This window comes from Salmo salar, chromosome 08 (assembly GCF_965601325.2).
Source record: "Salmo salar chromosome 08, fSalSal1, whole genome shotgun sequence".
NCBI lineage: Eukaryota > Metazoa > Chordata > Actinopteri > Salmoniformes > Salmonidae > Salmo > Salmo salar.
Genome location: NC_138298.1, coordinates 38760437 through 38781251, shown reverse-complemented (window position 1 = coordinate 38781251; position 20815 = coordinate 38760437). Strand labels below are relative to the sequence as shown.

Genomic DNA, 20815 nt, shown 5'->3' with positions numbered 1-20815 from the left:
GAGCTAGCGCGCAAATATTAACTATTAAGCTAGCTAGTACCTATTCCATTTATGTGGCGTTGTCAAAGATGGAATCTTTGCTATCGTCAATTTATTCCAAGATCAGCATGCAGATGATGTAAGTTAGTGCTTCAAAGTCCCTGTGATAAGGTTAGCGATAAACTGAAATCCAAACTGAACAGAACTACACTCTCTTCTACCATTGTCTTAAATATATTTAATGGTCTCGTTGCAAAAGCTAAATTGTCGCAAGGGAACTTTTATTTATTTATTTTATTTCACCTTTATTTAACCCGGGTAGCAAAGATTATAGCAAACACCACTGAAACTGAATTGGTGCTCACTAGCTTTGCAAATTCAGCTATTGTTGGAAGCCAGCCAATATGAAACAAACTATTAAAATTACAAAAGGTTGCAGCATATGTTGTGTAAATGGTGAACTCATACAGCTGTCAACTCTTGTCATTTTAATCCGTTTCACATTTGCTAGCTACCTTTTAGATCGAAGCCCAAATAGAATGATTGAAGATGATAGAAGCCCATCTCCTACTGTAAATAACCGACACACTGTGTGTGTAGCCAGCCAGCCAGCCAGGTAGAAAAATGGCAGAAAAATAAAAGACGGACATCAGAGTATTTTTCAATACACCAAAACGCATAGTAAGAACCCTAGTAGCCTAATATCTCAAAGACTAGTTGATAAAATGTTCATAAGAAATAAATGAAATTCTAATGGAAATGTTTCACAATGATGTCATTAGGCAGAGCAGGGAACAGATGGCACACAGACAGCAGAGTTGGGGACAGATATGCAGGGACAGACTGGCAGAGACAGGGAGTCTCAGGTAAGTTTGTTGAGTCTTTGTTTGGCAACATTATGAAAGATTCTCAATTTTTTTGACTTGTAAAATAGGAACATAATTGGAAAATGCCATGGATACCCCCACTCTCAACTTAAACTGGTGACTGAACTAAGATTTGTTAAAGGCAATGGTATTGCTGTTGTGATTAGTTGTGTAGTTTTGGGTACCGGTAGTTAGGAGTACGGCAAACACCTTATTTCTTTGGTTCCTCAATATACATTTACCATATTACAATGTAGGCTATGTGTTACAGCACTACTTTTGGTGTCCCCCTCAGGAATTGCTCTTGAGAAAATTTAATGTAATTGTCCCCTCCAAAGTTGATATCAGATTTTCGCCCCTGACAGTAGGGGAAGAGGTAGTTGTTTGGGCTAAATTATAGATGGGCTATGTACAGGTGCAGTGATCTGTGAGCTGCTCTGACAGCTGGTGCTTAAAGCTAGTGAGGGAGATGAGTGTTTCCAGTTTCAGAGATTTTTGTAGTTCGTTCCAGTCATTGGCAGCAGAGAACTGGAAGGAGAGGAGGCCAAAGGAGGAATTGGCTTTGGGGGTGACCAGTGAAATATACCTGCTGGAGTGCGTGCTACAGGTGGGTGCTGCTATGGTGACCAGCGAGCTGAGATAAGGGGGGACTTTACCTAGCAGGGTCTTGTAGATGACCTGGAGCCAGTGGGTTTGGCGATGAGTATGAAGCGAGGGCCAGCCAACGAGAGCGTACAGGTCGCAGTGGTGGGTAGTATATGGGGCTTTGGTGACAAAATGGATGGCACTGTGATAGACTGCATTCAATTTATTGAGTAGGGTATTGGAGGCTATTTTGTAAATGACATCGCCAAAGTCGAGGATCGGTAGGATGGTCAGTTTTACGAGGGTATGTTTGGCAGCATGAGTGAAGGATGCTTTGTTGCGGAATAGGAAGCCAATTCTAGATTTAACTTTGGATTGGAGATGTTTGATGTGAGTCTGGAAGGAGAGTTTACAGTCTAACCAGACACCTAGGTATTTGTAGTTGTCCACATATTCTAAGTCAGAACCGTCCAGAGTAGTGATGCTGGACAGGCGGGCAGGTGCAGGCAGCGATCGGTTGAAGATCATGCATTTAGTTTTACTTGTATTTAAGAGCAGTTGGAGGCCACAGAAGGAGAGTTGTATGGCATTGAAGCTGAAGCTCGTCTGGAGGGTTGTTAACACAGTGTCCAAAGAGGGGTCAGAAGTATACAGAATGGTGTCATCTGCGTAGAGGTGGATCAGAGAATCACCAGCAGCAAGAGCGTCATCATTGATGTATGCAGAGAAAAGAGTCGGGCCAAGAATTGAACCCTGTGGCTCCCCCATAGAGACTGCCAGAGGTCCGGACAACAGGCCATCCGATTTGACACACTAAACTCTATAAGAGAAGTAGTTGGTGAACCAGGTGAGGCAATCATTTGAGAAACCAAGACTATTGAGTCTGCCGATGAGGATGTGGTGATTGACAGAGTCGAAAGCCTTGGCCAGGTCAATGAATACGGCAGCACAGTATTGTTTCTTATCGATGGCGGTTAAGATATCGTTTAGGACCTTGAGCGTGGCTGAGGTTCACCCATGACCAGCTCTGAAACCAGATTGCATAGCGGAGAAGGTGCGGTGGGATTCGAAATGGCCGGTAATCTGTTTGTTGACTTGGCTTTCGAAGACCTTAGAAAGGCATGGTAGGATAGATATAGGTCTGTAGCAGTTTGGGTGCAGTCTGGTTGTCTGAAATGACACCAGATTCTCTACACAAAGGACTACTGATGACCAGGCCCATAGGGAATAGGGTACCATTTTGGACTCAGCCCTAATCCATGGCTATACACACTCCATCCCTCTGTGAACTGCCTGTCTATGGCTGTTGAAACTAGAGGTTACCTGTCAGAACTGATGCTGTTGAAACTAGAGGTTACCTGTCAGAACTGATGCTGTTGAAACTAGAGGTTACCTGTCAGAACTGATGCTGTTGAAACTAGAGGTTACCTGTCAGAACTGATGCTGTTGAAACTAGAGGTAACCTGTCAGAACTGATGCTGTTGAAACTAGAGGTTACCTGTTAGAACTGATGCTGTTGAAACTAGAGGTTACCTGTCAGAACTGATGCTGTTGAAACTAGAGGTAACCTGTCAGAACTGATGCTGTTGAAACTAGAGGTTACCTGTCAGAACTGATGCTGTTGAAACTAGAGGTTACCTGTCAGAACTGATGCTGTTGAAACTAGAGGTTACCTGTCAGAACTGATGCTGTTGAAACTAGAGGTTACCTGTCAGAACTGATGCTGTTGAAACTAGAGGTTACCTGTCAGAACTGATGCTGTTGAAACTAGCCGTTACCTGTCAGAACTGATGCTGTTGAAACTAGAGGTTACCTGTACGAACTGATGCTGTTGAAACTAGAGGTTACCTGTCAGAACTGATGCTGTTGAAACTAGAGGTTACCTGTCAGAACTGATGCTGTTGAAACTAGAGGTTACCTGTCAGAACTGATGCTGTTGAAACTAGAGGTTACCTGTCAGAACTGATGCTGTTGAAACTAGAGGTAACCTGTCAGAACTGATGCTGTTGAAACTAGAGGTTACCTGTCAGAACTGATGCTGTTGAAACTAGAGGTAACCTGTCAGAACTGATGCTGTTGAAACTAGAGGTTACCTGTCAGAACTGATGCTGTTGAAACTAGAGGTTACCTGTCAGAACTGATGCTGTTGAAACTAGAGGTTACCTGTCAGAACTGATGCTGTTGAAACTAGAGGTTACCTGTCAGAACTGATGCTGTTGAAACTAGAGGTTACCTGTCAGAACTGATGCTGTTGAAACTAGAGGTTACCTGTCAGAACTGATGCTGTTGAAACTAGAGGTTACCTGTCAGAACTGATGCTGTTGAAACTAGAGGTTACCTGTACGAACTGATGCTGTTGAAACTAGAGGTTACCTGTCGAACTGATGCTGTTGAAACTAGAGGTTACCTGTCGAACTGATGCTGTTGAAACTAGAGGTTACCTGTCAGAACTGATGCTGTTGAAACTAGCCGTTACCTGTCAGAACTGATGCTGTTGAAACTAGAGGTTACCTGTCAGAACTGATGCTGTTGAAACTAGAGGTTACCTGTACGAACTGATGCTGTTGAAACTAGAGGTTACCTGTCAGAACTGATGCTGTTGAAACTAGAGGTTACCTGTCAGAACTGATGCTGTTGAAACTAGAGGTTACCTGTCACGAACTGATGCTGTTGAAACTAGAGGTTACCTGTCAGAACTGATGCTGTTGAAACTAGAGGTTACCTGTCAGAACTGATGCTGTTGAAACTAGAGGTTACCTGTCAGAACTGATGCTGTTGAAACTAGAGGTTACCTGTCAGAACTGATGCTGTTGAAACTAGAGGTTACCTGTCAGAACTGATGCTGTTGAAACTAGAGGTTACCTGTCAGAACTGATGCTGTTGAAACTAGAGGTTACCTGTCAGAACTGATGCTGTTGAAACTAGAGGTTACCTGTCAGAACTGATGCTGTTGAAACTAGAGGTTACCTGTCAGAACTGATGCTGTTGAAACTAGAGGTTACCTGTCAGAACTGATGCTGTTGAAACTAGAGGTTACCTGTCAGAACTGATGCTGTTGAAACTAGAGGTTACCTGTCAGAACTGATGCTGTTGAAACTAGAGGTTACCTGTCAGAACTGATGCTGTTGAAACTAGAGGTAACCTGTCAGAACTGATGCTGTTGAAACTAGAGGTTACCTGTCAGAACTGATGTTGTTGAAACTAGAGGTTACCTGTCAGAACTGATGCTGTTGAAACTAGAGGTTACCTGTCAGAACTGATGCTGTTGAAACTAGAGGTTACCTGTCAGAACTGATGCTGTTGAAACTAGAGGTTACCTGTCAGAACTGATGCTGTTGAAACTAGAGGTTACCTGTCAGAACTGATGCTGTTGAAACTAGAGGTTACCTGTCAGAACTGATGTTGTTGAAACTAGAGGTTACCTGTCAGAACTGATGCTGTTGAAACTACAGGTTACCTGTCAGAACTGATGCTGTTGAAACTAGAGGTAACCTGTCAGAACTGATGCTGTTGAAACTAGAGGTTACCTGTCAGAACTGATGTTGTTGAAACTAGAGGTTACCTGTCAGAACTGATGCTGTTGAAACTAGAGGTTACCTGTCAGAACTGATGCTGTTGAAACTAGAGGTTACCTGTCAGAACTGATGCTGTTGAAACTAGAGGTTACCTGTCAGAACTGATGCTGTTGAAACTAGAGGTTACCTGTCAGAACTGATGCTGTTGAAACTAGAGGTTACCTGTCAGAACTGATGTTGTTGAAACTAGAGGTTACCTGTCAGAACTGATGCTGTTGAAACTACAGGTTACCTGTCAGAACTGATGCTGTTGAAACTAGAGGTTATCTGTCAGAACTGATGCTGTTGAAACTAGAGGTTACCTGTACGAACTGCTGCTGCGCCCCCTGTTGGTTACTCTGTGCCACTACAGCCGTCTGTGTCTGGCTGTCAGGCTGGTTCTGTTGGGGCTGGGCTGCCTGGAGGGTCAGAGTCTGACCACCCTGATAGAAGAGAGGTAGGGTTAGGGTGTTAGGGGGGTGACAGTGTGTGTACACATGTATATATGTATGTGTGTGTGTGTGTGTGTGTGTGTGTGTGTGTGTGTGTGTGTGTGTGTGTGTGTGTGTGTGTGTGTGTGTGTGTGTGTGTGTGTGTGTACCTGCTGCCCTCCGAAGGGGTTGTAAGCGATGACCGGTTGTCCCATGAACATAGAGGTCGGCACCATAACCGCTCCACATGCCATGGGAGCTGTCACTAACTTAGTCACCAACTGCTGTCCCGCCGGAAACCTGGAGAGAGAGAGGAGACATGTTCAATATGTAATCAGTACTGCTGACCCACCAGAAACCTGGAGAGAGAGAGGAGACATGTTCAATATGTAATCAGTACTGCTGACCCACCAGAAACCTGGAGAGAGAGAGGAGACATGTTCAATATGTAATCAGTACTGCTGACCCACCAGAAACCTGGAGAGAGAGAGGAGACATGTTCAATATGTAATCAGTACTGCTGACCCACCAGAAACCTGGAGAGAGAGAGGAGACATGTTCAATATGTAATCAGTACTGCTGACCCACCAGAAACCTGGAGAGAGAGAGGAGACATGTTCAATATGTAATCAGTACTGCTGACCCACCAGAAACCTGGAGAGAGAGAGGAGACATGTTCAATATGTAATCAGTACTGCTGACCCACCAGAAACCTGGAGAGAGAGAGGAGACATGTTCAATATGTAATCAGTACTGCTGACCCACCAGAAACCTGGAGAGAGAGAGGAGACATGTTCAATATGTAATCAGTACTGCTGACCCACCAGAAACCTGGAGAGAGAGAGGAGACATGTTCAATATGTAATCAGTACTGCTGACCCACCAGAAACCTGGAGAGAGAGAGGAGACATGTTCAATATGTAATCAGTACTGCTGACCCACCAGAAACCTGGAGAGAGAGAGGAGACATGTTCAATATGTAATCAGTACTGCTGACCCACCAGAAACCTGGAGAGAGAGAGGAGACATGTTCAATATGTAATCAGTACTGCTGACCCACCAGAAACCTGGAGAGAGAGAGGAGACATGTTCAATATGTAATCAGTACTGCTGACCCACCAGAAACCTGGAGAGAGAGAGGAGACATGTTCAATATGTAATCAGTACTGCTGACCCACCAGAAACCTGGAGAGAGAGAGGAGACATGTTCAATATGTAATCAGTACTGCTGACCCACCAGAAACCTGGAGAGAGAGAGGAGACATGTTCAATATGTAATCAGTGTGTGTGTGTGTGTGTGTGTGTGTGTGTGTGTGTGTGTGTGTGTGTGTGTGTGTGTGTGTGTGTGTGTGTGTGTGTGTGTGTGTGTGTGTGTGTGTGTGTGTACATACTGTATCTGAGTGTTGTCTTGTGTGAAGGTGGCTACAGCTTGTTGTGTGTTGTTCTGTGGTAGACTGGTACTGATCTGTAGTAGGTTGGGCTGGCCAGGCTGGGACATGATCATGTTGTAGACAGGTTGTTGCTGCTGCTGTTGCTGCTGCTGTTGCTGGTGATGTTGACGCTGCTGCTGTTGCTGGTGCTGTTGACGCTGCTGCTGGACCTAGAGGGAGACAGAGGGCAGACAGAGATGATGTCAGAGAGAGAGAGAGAGCAGGTTCTCACAAAGATGATGTAATTGATAAGACAGGTCTAACACTGTGGCTGTTCAGGTATCTATTACCATGGTGATTATATTACAGAACTTAACAAAACATAGCATACAACTAAATAACATATCAACTAAATAACATAACTACTAAATAACATAACTACTAAATAACATATCAACTAAATAACATAACTACTAAATAACATAACAACTAAATAACATAACAACTAAATAACATAACTACTAAATAACATAACTAAATAACATATCAACTAAATAACATAACAACTAAATAACATAACAACTAAATAACATAACTACTAAATAACATAACTACTAAATAACATAACAACTAACTAACATAACTACTAAATAACATAACTACTAAATAACATATCAACTAAATAACATAACTACTAAATAACATATCAACTAAATAACATATCAACTAACTAACATAACTACTAAATAACATAACTACTAAATAACATAACAACTAAATAACATAACTACTAAATAACATATCAACTAAATAACATATCAACTAACTAACATAACTACTAAATAACATAACTACTAAATAACATAACTACTAAATAACATAACAACTAAATAACATAACTACTAAATAACATAACTACTAAATAACATAACTACTAAATAACATAACTACTAAATAACATAACTAAATAACATAACTACTAAATAACATATCAACTAAATAACATATCAACTAAATAACATATCAACTAACTAACATAACTACTAAATAACATAACTACTAAATAACATAACTACTAAATAACATAACTACTAAATAACATATCAACTAAATAACATAACTACTAAATAACATAACTACTAAATAACATATCAACTAAATAACATATCAACTAAATAACATAACAACTAAATAACATAACTACTAAATAACATAACTACTAAATAACATAACTACTAAATAACATAACTACTAAATAACATAACTACTAAATAACATAACTAAATAACATAACTACTAAATAACATATCAACTAAATAACATATCAACTAAATAACATATCAACTAACTAACATAACTACTAAATAACATAACTACTAAATAACATAACTACTAAATAACATAACTACTAAATAACATAACTACTAAATAACATAACAACTAAATAACATAACTACTAAATAACATAACTACTAAATAACATATCAACTAAATAACATAACTACTAAATAACATAACAACTAAATAACATATCAACTAAATAACATATCAACTAACTAACATAACTACTAAATAACATAACAACTAAATAACATATCAACTAAATAACATAACTACTAAATAACATAACTACTAAATAACATAACAACTAAATAACATAACTACTAAATAACATAACAACTAAATAACATAACTAAATAACATATCAACTAAATAACATAACTACTAAATAACATAACTACTAAGTAACATAACTAAATAACATATCAACTAAATAACATAACTACTAAATAACATAACTACTAAATAACATAACAACTAACTAACATAACTACTAAATAACATAACAACTAACTAACATAACTACTAAATAACATAACTAAATAACATAACTACTAAATAACATAACTACTAAATAACATAACTACTAACTAACATAACTACTAAATAACATAACTACTAAATAACATATCAACTAACTAACATAACTACTAAATAACATAACTACTAAATAACATATCAACTAAATAACATAACTACTAAATAACATATCAACTAAATAACATAACTACTAAGTAACATAACTACTAAATAACATAACAACTAAATAACATATCAACTAACTAACATAACTACTAACTAACATAACTACTAAATAACATAACTAAATAACATAACAACTAAATAACATATCAACTAAATAACATAACTACTAAATAACATAACTACTAAATAACATAACTACTAAATAACATAACTACTAAATAACATATCAACTAAATAACATAACTACTAAATAACATATCAACTAAATAACATAAGAACTAAATAACATAACTACTAAATAACATAACTACTAAATAACATAACTACTAAATAACATAACTACTAAGTAACATAACTAAATAACATATCAACTAAATAACATAACAGCTAAATAACATAACTATTAAGTAACATAACTAAATAACATAACTACTAAATAACATATCAACTAAATAACATATCAACTAAATAACATATCAACTAAATAACATAACTACTAAATAACATAACTACTAAATAACATAACTACTAAATAACATATCAACTAAATAACATATCAACTAAATAACATAACTACTAAATAACATAACTACTAAATAACATAACTAAATAACATAACTACTAAATAACATAACAACTAACTAACATAACTACTAAATAACATAACTACTAAATAACATAACTACTAAATAACATATCAACTAAATAACATATCAACTAAATAACATATCAACTAAATAACATAACTATTAAGTAACATAACTACTAAATAACATAACTACTAAATAACATATCAACTAAATAACATATCAACTAAATAACATAACTACTAAATAACATAACTACTAAATAACATAACTACTAAGTAACATAACTAAATAACATGTCAACTAAATAACATAACAGCTAAATAACATAACTATTAAGTAACATAACAACTAAATAACATAACTATTAAGTAACATAACTACTAAATAACATAACTACTAAATAACATAACAACTAAATAACATAACTACTAAATAACATAACTACTAAATAACATAACTACTAAATAACATAACTACTAAATAACATATCAACTAAATAACATAACTATTAAGTAACATAACTACTAAATAACATAACTACTAAATAACATAACTACTAAATAACATAACAACTAAATAACATAACTACTAAGTAACATAACTACTAAATAACATAACTACTAAATAACATAACTACTAAATAACATAACAACTAAATAACATAACTACTAAATAACATAACTACTAAATAACATAACAACTAACTAACATAACTACTAAATAACATAACTAAATAACATAACTATTAATAAATAACATAACTACTAAATAACATATCAACTAAATAACATAACAACTAACTAACATAACTACTAAATAACATAACTAAATAACATAACTATTAATAAATAACATAACTACTAAATAACATATCAACTAAATAACATAACTACTAAATAACATAACTACTAAATAACATAACAACTAAATAACATAACTACTAAATAACATATCAACTAAATAACATAACAACTAAATAACATATCAACTAAATAACATAACTATTAAGTAACATAACTAAATAACATAACTACTAAATAACATAACTACTAAATAACATAACTAAATAACATAACTACTAAATAACATAACTACTAAATAACATAACATATAATACACATAAGACACCATAACATGAAATTAAAAAAACAACCCAACATAATGTTTTATAAAGATAATATGAACATAACATACCACTGCTTGGCTGAATACCTGAGCGAGAGAGTTGTTTTGCTGCAGTTGAAGGTTCTGTTGAGGGGGAGGTGTCTGCTGCTGCTGAATGGTGAGCTGACTTCCTGTATGGGCGGGGTTTAGGACAGTCTGCTGCACCTGATTGGTCAGAACTGCTCCCTGTGGCACCACCCCCACCTGAGGCAGCTGGACATTCAACGCTCCGCCAGGCTGCTGCATGAACATCTATCACCACGGAAACAACAGTTGTCAATCATACGGGTCTCTGTGTGCGTGTTTATTTCTGTGTGTGTCTGTGCAGATCTGTCTGTCTGTGTATATAGCCTACCTGTATGACTGAAGGCTGTGCTCTGTGTAGTTGGTCCTATATGTGGTCAATATATATCCTACCTGTATGGGGTCTATATCTATCCTACCTGTATGGGGTCTATATATATCCTACCTGTATGGGGTCTATATATATATGCTACCTGTATGGGGTCTATATATCCTACCTGTATGGGGTCTATATATATCCTACCTGTATGGGGTATATATATATCCTACCTGTATGGGGTGTATATATATCCTACCTGTATGGGGTCTATATATCCTACCTGTATGGGGTCTATATATCTTCTACCTGTATGGGGTCTATATATATCCCGCCTGTATGGGGTCTATATATCTCCTACCTGTATGGGGTCTATATACTCCTACCTGTATGGGGTCTATATATCTCCTACCTGTATGAGGTCTATATCTCCTACCTGTATAGGGTCTATATATCCTACCTGTATGAGGTCTATATACTCCTACCTGTATAGGGTCTATATATTCCTACCTGTATGGCTGGGGGCTGTACTCTGTGTAGTTGGTCCTGTATGGCTCTGAGTTCATCCTGCTGTCTCTGGATGTTGGCCTGAATCATCCTGGTCCTCTGCTCTAGCTGGTCCTTTAGGTGCTGCATAGCATTCACCTGGGCTGAGAACTCCAGCACCGGCTTGGGGTTGGAGGGGGGAGTAATGGGGGAAGAGAGAGAGAGAGGGAAACAGAGGGAGAAAGATTGTTCCCACCATGTTATATGACCAGCAAGCAGTGTCAGGCTACAATAGGTTCTGATGTCTGTCATACTAGAACTGAATGGCTGTAGAGAGGTTCTGATGTCTGTCATACTAGAACTGAATGGCTGTAGGGAGGTTCTGCTGTCTGACATACTAGTACTGAATGGCTGTAGAGAGGTTCTGATGTCTAACATACTAGAACTGAATGGCTGTAGAGAGGTTCTGATGTCTAACATACTAGTACTGAATGGCTGTAGAGAGGTTCTGATGTCTAACATACTAGTACTGAATGGCTGTAGAGAGGTTCTGATGTCTAACATACTAGTACTGAATGGCTGTAGAGAGGTTCTGATGTCTGAATGGCTGTAGAGAGGTTCTGATGTCTGAATGGCTGTAGGGAGGTTCTGATGTCTGACATACTAGTACTGAATGGCTGTAGAGAGGTTCTGCTGTCTAACATACTAGTACTGAATGGCTGTAGAGAGGTTCTGCTGTCTGACATACTAGTACTGAATGGCTGTAGAGAGGTTCTGCTGTCTAACATACTAGTACTGAATGGCTGTAGAGAGGTTCTGCTGTCTAACATACTAGTACTGAATGGCTGTAGAGAGGTTCTGATGTCTAACATACTAGTACTGAATGGCTGTAGGGAGGTTCTGCTGTCTGAATGGCTGTAGAGAGGTTCTGCTGTCTAACATACTAGTACTGAATGGCTGGAGGATCGTCACACTTTAGCATAGTGTCCCAAATAAGCACCATATTCACTATTTAGTACACTACTTTTCACCAGGCTCCATAGGGCTAAGTCAAAAGTAGTGCACTATATAGGGAAAAGGGTTCCCTTAGGGCTGTAACCTTGGATAGATGGGTACCAGGTGAATAGGGTAGATAGATAGTGTTTCTCACCTGTACGTCTGGCTGTAGTTGGGGTTGTTGTATCACAGGATGGACGGGAGCCACACTGTGTCCCGTGGTCTGAGAACTCATAGACTACACACACACACACACACACACAGACAACAGATAAGGATACAGTGTGAGTTTGATTCAGTTGCAGTTGATTCAGAGTTGATTCAATTTAGATTCTTCTCAGGTTGAACTGGATCTGGTCATCTCCTGTTCCTCCACAACAGATTCAATTCATTATGTATTTTAATAGCACCTGTTGGACTCACCCAACCGCCCAGTCAAAACAAACTTGCTTATTTTTTGGGGTTCTGTCCAATCACATTCTGTCCAGTCGCATTCTGTCCAATCAGATCTCACCTGGCTGCTGATGGAGGAGCGTCTCTGTGATGTCATCTCGATGGTGGAGGCAGCATGTGACTGACGAGGGGGCGTGGCCATGTCCATGTGGAGCTTGGAGGCTGTTGCTATGGAGATGAGAGATCCAATTATAGTCAGAGATACCAATGTGTGAGTGGACTGAGATGTGTGTGAGTGGTCTGAGATGTGTGTGTGAGTGGTCTGAGATGTGTGTGTGAGTGGTCTGAGATGTGTGTGTGTGTGTGTGTGTGTGTGTGTGTGTGTGTGTGTGTGTGTGTGTGTGTGTGTGTGTGTGTGTGTGTGTGTGTGTGTGTGTGTGTGTGTGTGTGTGTGTGGTCTGAGATGTGTGTGTTTGTGTGTTCTCTTACAGGTACAGGTGTTGTCTGAGAGCTGTGAGGAGGTCTTGTGTGAGGACAGAGAGGTGGAGGAGGGGGTGTGGCTACGATCAAAGCGTTCCAGTGCCTCTTTCAGGCTGGAAACTGTGTTGAGCTGAGACTCAGATCCACTGTCTTGACTCTGCTAGAGGGAGCAGAGAGGAGACGGAACAAATCACAATGGAGGTAGATAGATAGATATCGCTTAGACAGTCATAGTTACATTAATAACAGATAGATAGCTACCACTTAGACAGTCATAGTTACATTAATAACAGATAGATATATACCACTTAGACAGTCATAGTTACATTAATAACAGATAGATAGCTACCACTTAGACAGTCATAGTTACATTAATAACAGATAGATAGATATCGCTTAGACAGTCATAGTTACATTAATAACAGATAGATAGCTACCACTTAGACAGTCATAGTTACATTAATAACAGATAGATATATACCACTTAGACAGTCATAGTTACATTAATAACAGATAGATATATACCACTTAGACAGTCATAGTTACATTAATAACAGATAGATAGATACCACTTAGACAGTCATAGTTATATTAATAACAGATAGATAGATACCACTTAGACACTCATAGTTACATTAATAACAGATAGATAGCTACCACTTAGACAGTCATAGTTACATTAATAACAGATAGATAGATAGTTACCACTTAGACAGTCATAGTTATATTAATAACAGATAGATAGATACCACTTAGACAGTCATAGTTATATTAATAACAGATAGATAGCTACCACTTAGACAGTCATAGTTACATTAATAACAGATAGATAGATAGTTACCACTTAGACAGTCATAGTTACATTAATAACAGATAGATAGCTACCACTTAGACAGTAATAGTTATATTAATAACAGATAGATAGATACCACTTAGACAGTCATAGTTACATTAATAACAGATAGATAGCTACCACTTAGACAGTCATAGTTACATTAATAACAGATAGATAGCTACCACTTAGACAGTCATAGTTACATTAATAACAGATAGATATATACCACTTAGACAGTCATAGTTACATTAATAACAGATAGATATATACCACTTAGACAGTCATAGTTACATTAATAACAGATAGATAGCTACCACTTAGACAGTCATAGTTACATTAATAACAGATAGATATATACCACTTAGACAGTCATAGTTACATTAATAACAGATAGATAGATATCGCTTAGACAGTCATAGTTACATTAATAACAGATAGATAGCTACCACTTAGACAGTCATAGTTACATTAATAACAGATAGATATATACCACTTAGACAGTCATAGTTACATTAATAACAGATAGATAGCTACCACTTAGACAGTCATAGTTACATTAATAACAGATAGATAGATATCGCTTAGACAGTCATAGTTACATTAATAACAGATAGATAGCTACCACTTAGACAGTCATAGTTACATTAATAACAGATAGATATATACCACTTAGACAGTCATAGTTACATTAATAACAGATAGATATATACCACTTAGACAGTCATAGTTACATTAATAACAGATAGATAGATACCACTTAGACAGTCATAGTTATATTAATAACAGATAGATAGATACCACTTAGACAGTCATAGTTACATTAATAACAGATAGATAGATAGTTACCACTTAGACAGTCATAGTTACATTAATAACAGATAGATAGATAGCTACCACTTAGACAGTCATAGTTATATTAATAACAGATAGATAGATACCACTTAGACAGTCATAGTTATATTAATAACAGATAGATAGCTACCACTTAGACAGTCATAGTTACATTAATAACAGATAGATAGATAGTTACCACTTAGACAGTCATAGTTACATTAATAACAGATAGATAGCTACCACTTAGACAGTAATAGTTATATTAATAACAGATAGATAGATACCACTTAGACAGTCATAGTTACATTAATAACAGATAGATAGCTACCACTTAGACAGTCATAGTTACATTAATAACAGATAGATAGCTACCACTTAGACAGTCATAGTTACATTAATAACAGATAGATATATACCACTTAGACAGTCATAGTTACATTAATAACAGATAGATATATACCACTTAGACAGTCATAGTTACATTAATAACAGATAGATAGCTACCACTTAGACAGTCATAGTTACATTAATAACAGATAGATATATACCACTTAGACAGTCATAGTTACATTAATAACAGATAGATAGATATCGCTTAGACAGTCATAGTTACATTAATAACAGATAGATAGCTACCACTTAGACAGTCATAGTTACATTAATAACAGATAGATATATACCACTTAGACAGTCATAGTTACATTAATAACAGATAGATAGATAGTTACCACTTAGACAGTCATAGTTACATTAATAACAGATAGATAGCTACCACTTAGACAGTAATAGTTATATTAATAACAGATAGATAGATACCACTTAGACAGTCATAGTTACATTAATAACAGATAGATAGCTACCACTTAGACAGTCATAGTTACATTAATAACAGATAGATAGCTACCACTTAGACAGTCATAGTTACATTAATAACAGATAGATATATACCACTTAGACAGTCATAGTTACATTAATAACAGATAGATATATACCACTTAGACAGTCATAGTTACATTAATAACAGATAGATAGATACCACTTAGACAGTCATAGTTATATTAATAACAGATAGATAGATACCACTTAGACAGTCATAATTATATTAATAACAGATAGATAGCTACCACTTAGACAGTCATAGTTACATTAATAACAGATAGATAGATAGTTACCACTTAGACAGTCATAGTTACATTAATAACAGATAGATAGCTACCACTTAGACAGTCATAGTTACATTAATAAGAAAGAGGGAAACCCCACATCAATATGGTGAGCAAAGCAACAACAACACAAGTAATGTATCTCACCTTGTCCAGAGTTACCTCAGGGGGGGGCTCTTCAATGATACCCAGCTCTCTACGCTGCTCTGCCCTCACCTCCGCATAGCTACACAGAGAACAGAACAAGTCACCTCTCCATAGCTACACAGAGAACAGAACAAGTCACCTCTCCATAGTTACACAGAGAACAGAACAAGTCACCTCTCCATAGTTACACAGAGAACAGAACAAGTCACCTCCGCATAGCTACACAGAGAACAGAACAAGTCACCTCTCCATAGTTACACAGAGAACAGAACAAGTCACCTCTCCATAGTTACACAGAGAACAGAACAAGTCACCTCTCCATAGTTACACAGAGAGACAGAACAAGTCACCTCTCCATAGCTACACAGAGAACAGAACCAGTCACCTCTCCATAGCTACACAGAGAACAGAACAAGTCATCTCTCCATAGTTACACAGAGAGACAGAACAAGTCACCTCTCCATAGCTACACAGAGAACAGAACAAGTCACCTCTCCATAGCTACACAGAGAACAGAACAAGTCACCTCTCCATAGTTACACAGAGAACAGAACAAGTCACCTCTCCATAGTTACACAGAGAACAGAACAAGTCACCTCCGCATAGCTACACAGAGAACAGAACAAGTCACCTCTCCATAGTTACACAGAGAACAGAACAAGTCACCTCTCCATAGTTACACAGAGAACAGAACAAGTCACCTCTCCATAGTTACACAGAGAACAGAACAAGTCACCTCTCCATAGTTACACAGAGAACAGAACAAGTCACCTCTCCATAGCTACACAGAGAACAGAACAAGTCACCTCTCCATAGTTACACAGAGAACAGAACAAGTCACCTCTCCATAGTTACACAGAGAACAGAACAAGTCATCTCTCCATAGTTACACAGAGAACAGAACAAGTCACCTCTCCATAGTTACACAGAGAACAGAACAAGTCAGCTCTCCATAGCTACACAGAGAACAGAACAAGTCATCTCTCCATAGTTACACAGAGAACAGAACAAGTCATCTCTCCATAGCTACACAGAGAACAGAACAAGTCACCTCTCCATAGTTACACAGAGAACAGAACAAGTCACCTCTCCATAGCTACACAGAGAACAGAACAAGTCACCTCTCCATAGCTACACAGAGAACAGAACAAGTCATCTCTCCATAGTTACACAGAGAACAGAACAAGTCATCTCGCCATAGCTACACAGAGAACAGAACAAGTCACCTCTCCATAGTTACACAGAGAACAGAACAAGTCATCTCTCCATAGTTACACAGAGAACAGAACAAGTCATCTCTCCATAGTTACACAGAGAATAGAACAAGTCATCTCTCCATAGTTACACAGAGAACAGAACAAGTCATCTCTCCATAGCTACACAGAGAACAGAACAAGTCACCTCTCCATAGTTACACAGAGAACAGAACAAGTCACCTCTCCATATAGTTACACAGAGAACAGAACAAGTCACCTCTCCATAGTTACACAGAGAACAGAACAAGTCATCTCTCCATAGTTACACAGAGAACAGAACAAGTCATCTCTCCATAGCTACACAGAGAACAGAACAAGTCACCTCTCCATAGTTACACAGAGAACAGAACAAGTCATCTCTCCATAGTTACACAGAGAACAGAACAAGTCATCTCTCCATAGCTACACAGAGAACAGAACAAGTCACCTCTCCATAGTTACACAGAGAGACAGAACAATTCACCTCTCCATAGTTACACAGAGAGACAGAACAAGTCACCTCTCCATAGTTACACAGAGAACAGAACAAGTCACCTCTCCATAGTTACACAGAGAACAGAACAAGTCATCTCTCCATAGCTACACAGAGAACAGAACAAGTCACCTCTAAATAGCTACACAGAGAACAGAACAAGTGACCTCTCCATAGTTACACAGAGAACAGAACAAGTCATCTCTCCATAGTTACACAGAGAACAGAACAAGTCACCTCTCCATAGTTACACAGAGAACAGAACAAGTCACCTCTCCATAGTTACACAGAGAACAGAACAAGTCACCTCTCCATAGTTACACAGAGAACAGAACAAGTCACCTCTCCATAGTTACACAGAGAACAGAACAAGTCACCTCTCCATAGCTACACAGAGAGACAGAACAAGTCATCTCTCCATAGTTACACAGAGAACAGAACAAGTCACCTCTCCATAGTTACACAGAGAACAGAACAAGTCATCTCTCCATAGTTACACAGAGAACAGAACAAGTCACCTCTCCATAGTTACACAGAGAACAGAACAAGTCACCTCTCCATAGTTACACAGAGAACAGAACAAGTCACCTCTCCATAGTTTCACAGAGAGACAGAACAAGTCACCTCTCCATAGCTACACAGAGAACAGAACAAGTCACCTCTCCATAGTTACACAGAGAACAGAACAAGTCACCTCTCCATAGTTACACAGAGAGACAGAACAAGTCACCTCTCCATAGCTACACAGAGAACAGAACAAGTCACCTCTCCATAGTTACAAAGAGAACAGAACAAGTCACCTCTCCATAGCTACACAGAGAACAGAACAAGTCACCTCTCCATAGTTACACAGAGAACAGAACAAGTCATCTCTCCATAGTTACACAGAGAGACAGAACAAGTCACCTCTCCATAGTTACACAGAGAACAGAACAAGTCATCTCTCCATAGTTACACAGAGAACAGAACAAGTCATCTCTCCATAGTTACACAGAGAACAGAACAAGTCACCTCTCCATAGTTACACAGAGAACAGAACAAGTCACCTCTCCATAGTTACACAGAGAACAGAACAAGTCACCTCTCCATAGTTACACAGAGAACAGAACAAGTCACCTCTCCATAGTTACACAGAGAACAGAACAAGTCACCTCTCCATAGTTACACAGAGAACAGAACAAGTCACCTCTCCATAGCTACACAGAGAACAGAACAAGTCACCTCTCCATAGTTACACAGAGAACAGAACAAGTCACCTCTCCATAGCTACACAGAGAACAGAACAAGTCACCTCTCCATAGTTACACAGAGAACAGAACAAGTCACCTCTCCATAGTTACACAGAGAACAGAACAAGTCATCTCTCCATAGTTACACAGAGAACAGAACAAGTCACCTCTCCATAGTTACACAGAGAACAGAACAAGTCAGCTCTCCATAGCTACACAGAGAACAGAACAAGTCATCTCTCCATAGTTACACAGAGAACAGAACAAGTCATCTCTCCATAGCTACACAGAGAACAGAACAAGTCACCTCTCCATAGTTACACAGAGAACAGAACAAGTCACCTCTCCATAGCTACACAGAGAACAGAACAAGTCACCTCTCCATAGCTACACAGAGAACAGAACAAGTCATCTCTCCATAGTTACACAGAGAACAGAACAAGTCATCTCTCCATAGTTACACAGAGAACAGAACAAGTCATCTCTCCATAGCTACACAGAGAACAGAACAAGTCACCTCTCCATAGTTACACAGAGAACAGAACAAGTCACCTTTCCATAGTTACACAGAGAGACAGAACAAGTCACCTCTCCATAGTTACACAGAGAACAGAACAAGTCATCTCTCCATAGTTACACAGAGAACAGAACAAGTCACCTCTCCATAGCTACACAGAGAACAGAACAAGTCATCTCTCCATAGCTACACAGAGAACAGAACAAGTCATCTCTCCATAGTTACACAGAGAACAGAACAAGTCATCTCGCCATAGCTACACAGAGAACAGAACAAGTCACCTCTCCATAGTTACACAGAGAACAGAACAAGTCATCTCTCCATAGTTACACAGAGAACAGAACAAGTCATCTCTCCATAGTTACACAGAGAATAGAACAAGTCATCTCTCCATTGTTACACAGAGAACAGAACAAGTCATCTCTCCATAGCTACACAGAGAACAGAACAAGTCACCTCTCCATAGTTACACAGAGAACAGAACAAGTCACCTCTCCATATAGTTACACAGAGAACAGAACAGGTCACCTCTCCATAGTTACACAGAGAACAGAACAAGTCACCTCTCCATAGTTACACAGAGAACAGAACAAGTCATCTCTCCATAGTTACACAGAGAACAGAACAAGTCATCTCTCCATAGCTACACAGAGAACAGAACAAGTCACCTCTCCATAGTTACACAGAGAACAGAACAAGTCATCTCTCCATAGTTACACAGAGAACAGAACAAGTCATCTCTCCATAGCTACACAGAGAACAGAACAAGTCACCTCTCCATAGTTACACAGAGAGACAGAACAATTCACCTCTCCATAGTTACACAGAGAGACAGAACAAGTCACCTCTCCATAGTTACACAGAGAACAGAACAAGTCACCTCTCCATAGTTACACAGAGAACAGAACAAGTCATCTCTCCATAGCTACACAGAGAACAGAACAAGTCACCTCTAAATAGCTACACAGAGAACAGAACAAGTGACCTCTCCATAGTTACACAGAGAACAGAACAAGTCATCTCTCCATAGTTACACAGAGAACAGAACAAGTCACCTCTCCATAGTTACACAGAGAACAGAA

The 20815-nt window shown here is 38.3% G+C and overlaps 1 protein-coding gene across 4 annotated transcripts in view; it reads right to left on the bottom strand.

Annotated features, from left to right (window-relative positions):
• The window catches only part of LOC123733193 (circadian locomoter output cycles protein kaput), a 62460-nt gene that overhangs the window by 7988 nt on the left and 33657 nt on the right, over positions 1 to 20815 (bottom strand). For 2 of the 4 annotated variants that reach the window (XM_082978658.1, XM_082978657.1), the window contains 9 exons: positions 16260 to 16338; positions 13290 to 13440; positions 12922 to 13028; positions 12562 to 12645; positions 11436 to 11594; positions 10616 to 10837; positions 6807 to 7015; positions 5586 to 5715; positions 5308 to 5427 (listed from right to left, as the gene is read on the bottom strand). In XM_082978658.1, coding sequence (XP_082834784.1) covers positions 5308 to 5427; positions 5586 to 5715; positions 6807 to 7015; positions 10616 to 10837; positions 11436 to 11594; positions 12562 to 12645; positions 12922 to 13028; positions 13290 to 13440; positions 16260 to 16338 — 1261 coding nt within the window. The remainder of the gene's footprint in view (positions 1 to 5307; positions 5428 to 5585; positions 5716 to 6806; positions 7016 to 10615; positions 10838 to 11435; positions 11595 to 12561; positions 12646 to 12921; positions 13029 to 13289; positions 13441 to 16259; positions 16339 to 20815) is intronic. The other 2 variants (XM_082978660.1, XM_082978659.1) reach the window with 2 other exon arrangements.